At 49.1% G+C, this 4,797-nt stretch overlaps 1 protein-coding gene across 1 annotated transcript in view; it reads right to left on the bottom strand.

Annotated features, from left to right (window-relative positions):
• Arpc2 (actin related protein 2/3 complex subunit 2) overlaps positions 1 to 3,639 on the bottom strand; it is a 38,693-nt gene extending 35,054 nt beyond the window's left edge. The window contains exons 1-2 of the mRNA XM_008825695.3: positions 3,485 to 3,639; positions 3,193 to 3,274 (exon numbers count right to left, since the gene is read on the bottom strand). Coding sequence (XP_008823917.1) covers positions 3,193 to 3,266 — 74 coding nt within the window. The 5' untranslated portion in view covers positions 3,267 to 3,274; positions 3,485 to 3,639. The remainder of the gene's footprint in view (positions 1 to 3,192; positions 3,275 to 3,484) is intronic.
• Between the last annotated feature and the right edge of the window lie 1,158 nt (positions 3,640 to 4,797).

The raw sequence follows: 4,797 nt of genomic DNA, 5'->3' as shown, positions 1-4,797 counted from the left end.
TAAAAAAATTCCCCACCCTCAAAAAAAAAAAAAAACAAAAGGAAAACTAATACAACTGTATTCTGAAGCATATACTATCAAACTGCTTTGAAGAGTATCTCATGAGAGCAGGGATATAATACAGTTAGAGCACGTGCCTCATTGTAAGGCCTTTGGATCTGACACCGACACACACACACACACACACACACACACACACACACACACACACACACAGAGATGGGGTTGGGGGAAGGGGATATAACACTATCCACTACCCCTTACTTTCATTTTCAGTTGTTACAGCAGCACTGTCCAACAGAACAGCCTGTAACAATGGACACAATTCTACACATGTATGTCCAAATACAACAGGCATGAGGCCACATGTGGCAACTGAGTTCCGAAAATGTATTATAGCTAGTGCAGCTGAGGAACTCAATTTAAATTCTACTTCACTTTTTGATTTAAGTCTAATGAGTCACATGTAGTGAGTGAGTGGCTATTGTATTGGATATTGCAGAACTGAAAGATTCACTCTGGCAAGGGCTAATATGAACCATAATCTCTGCCATTAATTTATTCTGAGAAATGTAAAAAGCAGGGTGGAGTTAAGCTCTCCCAGCAGGCTCCCACACTGGCAAGCCTTTTAGATCTCCTGGGGACTCCTCTAAAATTACTCCTCTTCTTTAAGGCCCTTATTTCACCCAACACCACTTATCCCTCAGTTCCTCTATAACTCTAAAAGGCCTTCTATGAAAGTCTTTTTTTTTTCAATTGCTGTATAGTACTGAGCACTGATAAGAGACCATAAATGTTTATGATGAGCACATTAGCCATCTTTGCTGAAAGTTCTGGTGTAGGCATGTGTCTTGGTAAACAACTGCTTTGCTGCTGCCTCACCTTACAGATATGCTTGGAAACACACTTGCTTTAGAAGCAGACTTCTTTTTGAGGCAGGGTCTCACTATGTAGCCCTGGCTGGACTTGAATGTGTTGATCCTTCTACCTCTGCTTCGAGTGCTGGGATGACAGGACACTACCATGCCCTGCAGAAGCAGACTTTTTGCTGGCTGTTGTATTTGCAATCTCAGGAAAACCCTACCTTCAAGGCACCATATGTATCATGGTCTCCTTTCAAAGCAGTTTTCAGCAGAATGCTTTGAGCACATTTACTGACAGCCACATCTCCAGGGGAGAGATGAGCTAAAGTAAAAGATAAAGCTTCCATCTCCTCAAATGCTTAACTCTGTTACAGTGTATACATAAATGTCCTGGAAACTCTCAATTTATGCCTTCCATATTTGAGATGGTGAACTATTTTTGGAGAAAAGGTATCCCAAGCTGGCCTTGATCTTCTCATCTGCCTGCCTCTACCTCCCAAGTGCTGTGATCAGAGATGCACCACACCCAAATTAGTTTGGCTTTTTTCAAAGTCTGATTATGAAGCCCAGGCTGGCCTGGAACTGTCAATCCTCCTGCCTTAACCTCCGGAGAGCTGGGGATACAGTCCAATGTGCTTGGACTACAGGCATGTGCCACCAAGCCCAGCACTCTTTAAGAAGAGTTTTCTAAAAGAAAAAGAGCTAAATACAAGTTCTGAATAATGTGGCACATTTTGGAATCACGTTTTTAATACACAAACATGAATGTGCTCCAGCATTAAAAAGCATGCCTCCACTTGAAAACACACTGCCATTATCTTGTAGATCAGTTTATAACCACCCAGAACTCATTCTTTGCTAGTCTAGACTTGAGAATGTATGTATTAAGATCAGTTGTGAAAATGAAGAAGTTACTTCAACTTCCTCCTTTGTGCTACACTGCTCAAAAAAAGTACACACCCATCACCTACAGTAAGATGATTCACTTCAATACTTAAAATGCAAAGAAGTGGTAAGTATGAGAGGCTGAAGACAAGAAGCAAATGAGCTACACACCTAAGCAACTGCAGCCCTTGGCTCCATGCACTAATTCAAGGGAGGCAGTGTCTTGTTTTTTGCAGATAAAACCTTACAAAAGATGGGACAGGACCTCACAAAAGAGACAGGACACACAATATATTCAATTTAAGTGGGTTAATGCATTTTAAATGTCTTCAAGCCACAAGTTCATTATGACTGCTTAGAGTTTCCCCTCTACCAATCTTTTCCTTCTGTGGATCTGCAAGCACTTATTTTTCCTATGGCTGGTTCCCAGTTTACCAGAAACAGTTTGCATTTATTTCCTAATTGTCAAACCAAGATGTAAAGCCCAGTTCTTCCCAATGAAGAAATGAGGCACAGAAACGGTCACAGGCCTTCATGAATTAGAAACTAAAACCCAATTCCTCTGCTCATGTTTTAGATATATTAGAAAGGCAAAGCAGCTTTGGGGGAGGAGGTTCTCTTTGTGTGTTTGAGAAGGTTGCCTTGGAAAATGTCCCATCTTTAAAAATGCTAATGTTAAAAATGGTTCATCTAAGAACTTTATAGATTCTGGGGGTGGAAGCAGGTAAGTAACCCTGCCAGCATTACCACGGAAGAAATCACAGACCAGGGGTCTTGGATAAGAATTAAGACACACAACCAGATAAAAGCTACTAGGTGGAGAAAAAGCACTAGAATCTCAGGAGAGAGATAAGGAGGGTGTGGATGGAGGGGCTGTCGGCTTTGCAGGAGAAATATACAACAAAATGGCCAGTGTTTCTCACAGTAGGTTATGGGTAAGGCCGGAGATGGCTTTTTTCTAGCTTCAAGACTGGATCTGCTTTCAGTCTAGCCTCCAGCATCTTTGGGGGAGGGGGTGCGGGCAGAAGGCCGGTGCCGTGTCGATCAGGGCCTTCACGCTCTTCCCACCTCGCCCAGGGAATTCCTGAAAACTCCATCCCATCCAACCTCCCCCAAATGCATCTCTGGGGTTCGGAACAATGACGGGGACTCTGGAGGCTGGAGCTCCTCTCTCACCCCAGAGGGCAGTGGGCTCTCTGCCGCCCTCACGTCCCACAGGTCTCCAGTCCACTCGCAGCTTCCGCATCCCTGATCAGCCTCTCCCCACGCATCTCGGTCCCTCGGCCCACCGCGCCCCACGACCTCCCACGTCCACTCAGCCGGGGAAATCCTCCAAGTCCCACCGGAGTCCCCAACCCTCCCCTGCCAGGCCCGGAGGACTGGAAGCCACCCGGCATTAGCTGGGGTCAGGGAGGCCTCCCCGGGGCCCCAGGCGCGCGCTCACCCGGCGGCCGCGTTCTCGAACTTGAGCGCAAGCGTCTCCTCGATGATGCGGTTGTTCACCTCCAGCAGGATCATGGCGGCGGCTGCCCCGGGCAGGGGAAGGAGAAACAAGGGCGGGTGAGGGTGGGCAAGCGAGGGTAGGACGAAGGGAGCGGCCCCGCTGCCCCAGATGAGGGGGGCTGGGTGCGGTAGGTGAGGGGAGAAGGGGACAGGGAGCGGGGCAGGGAGGCGCAGAGGCGCGCGCGCTCGCCCCGGCCCGCGCTGCCCGACGAGACAGCCACCACCCGACCGACCTGGCCCCGAAGCCTCAACCCGCCAGCCGAGCCGCCGCCGCCGCCGCCGCCTCACCGACGAGCCCGGTCCCCGCCCAGCCCCCGGCTTCAGCCGGCCACTTCCGCTCTCACACCCACTTCCGCTCGCCGCCCGGACGCGCGGCCCCGCCGCCCCATTTCCGCTCCGACCTCCCGTGCGCGCGCACGCTCAGCGCGTCCTGGTGGAGGGTGGAGAACACCCATGCGCACGCGCGCCCCGTCGCCCCGCCCTGATTTTCTCATAGACTCTTCAAGGAAGTCACAAGTGTCATTCACCGAGGTTGGCCTTCCCCGCCAGCAGCTCCTTCCCGCGTGCCCCAGCGGCCCGACCCCGCCCTTCCGGTAGTATTTCAGAGTCCGGCAGAAAAATCTCGCCCTTGGGGAATTACTTGCTTCCACATTGTTCGCTGTGGGTGCCCCTTGCTCATTCAATACTACTAAGGGCTATACTGCAGCACCATCAATACTAAGGGCTATCCTGCAGCACCATCATGCCTTCATTTTGCCAATGACTAGTTTAGTGTGCTCCTGCTCTGTGCTGGGGATACAAAAGAGAGGACTTGCCCACCTAAGGTTTATAGTGTGCTAAAAAAAGGGCAATAAATTCCCAGTGAACTGCACATTGTTACAGGGCAATGTAGGAGAGGAATGAGTGGTCACGTTAACAGGAACCCAGATGGACCTACCTGGATTCCTGTCATACCTCGGTTCTGTGCAGAGGAGCCTCCTGGTTCTTCCCTCGCCTTCCAGTACCTCTGCTTCTCAATGCTTGCAGAATCGGAATTTTTCACCTGTACTTTCTTCCTGTGTGCGATGTTTTTCATTTTTCTCTCTTCCAAGGACAAGATAATTTATGAGTCCCTTTTTCACGGAACGAAATGATTGGTTTTTTTGTTTGATGTTTGGGGGATAGAAAAAGAGACAGAGACAGAAAGAAAGAAAATATAGTTCTATTAAGGCCCAGACTTTTTTTTCTTTCCTTAAGAGTGCTTGCCTTGGGGGCTGGAGAGGTGGCTCAGTGGTTAAGAGCACTGGCTGTTGTTGAGAATACCAGGGTTTGGTTCCCAGCATCCACATGGCAGCTATCAACTCCAGTTCCAGGGAAACTGACACCCTCTTCTGGCCTCTGCAGGCATTGCAGGATGCGGGTCCACTTTGCAGGCAATATTCTCATACACATAAAATAATAAAATATTTGAAAAAGTTGAGCCAGGCGTGGTGGCACATGGCTTTAATCCCAGCAGTGGCACATGCCTTTAATCCCAGCACTCAGGAGGCAGAGGCAGGCTGATCTC

The sequence above is a fragment of the Nannospalax galili genome, unplaced genomic scaffold (assembly GCF_000622305.1).
Source record: "Nannospalax galili isolate Female #2095 unplaced genomic scaffold, S.galili_v1.0 scaffold127, whole genome shotgun sequence".
NCBI lineage: Eukaryota > Metazoa > Chordata > Mammalia > Rodentia > Spalacidae > Nannospalax > Nannospalax galili.
This window is presented reverse-complemented; position numbering and strand designations above follow the sequence as displayed.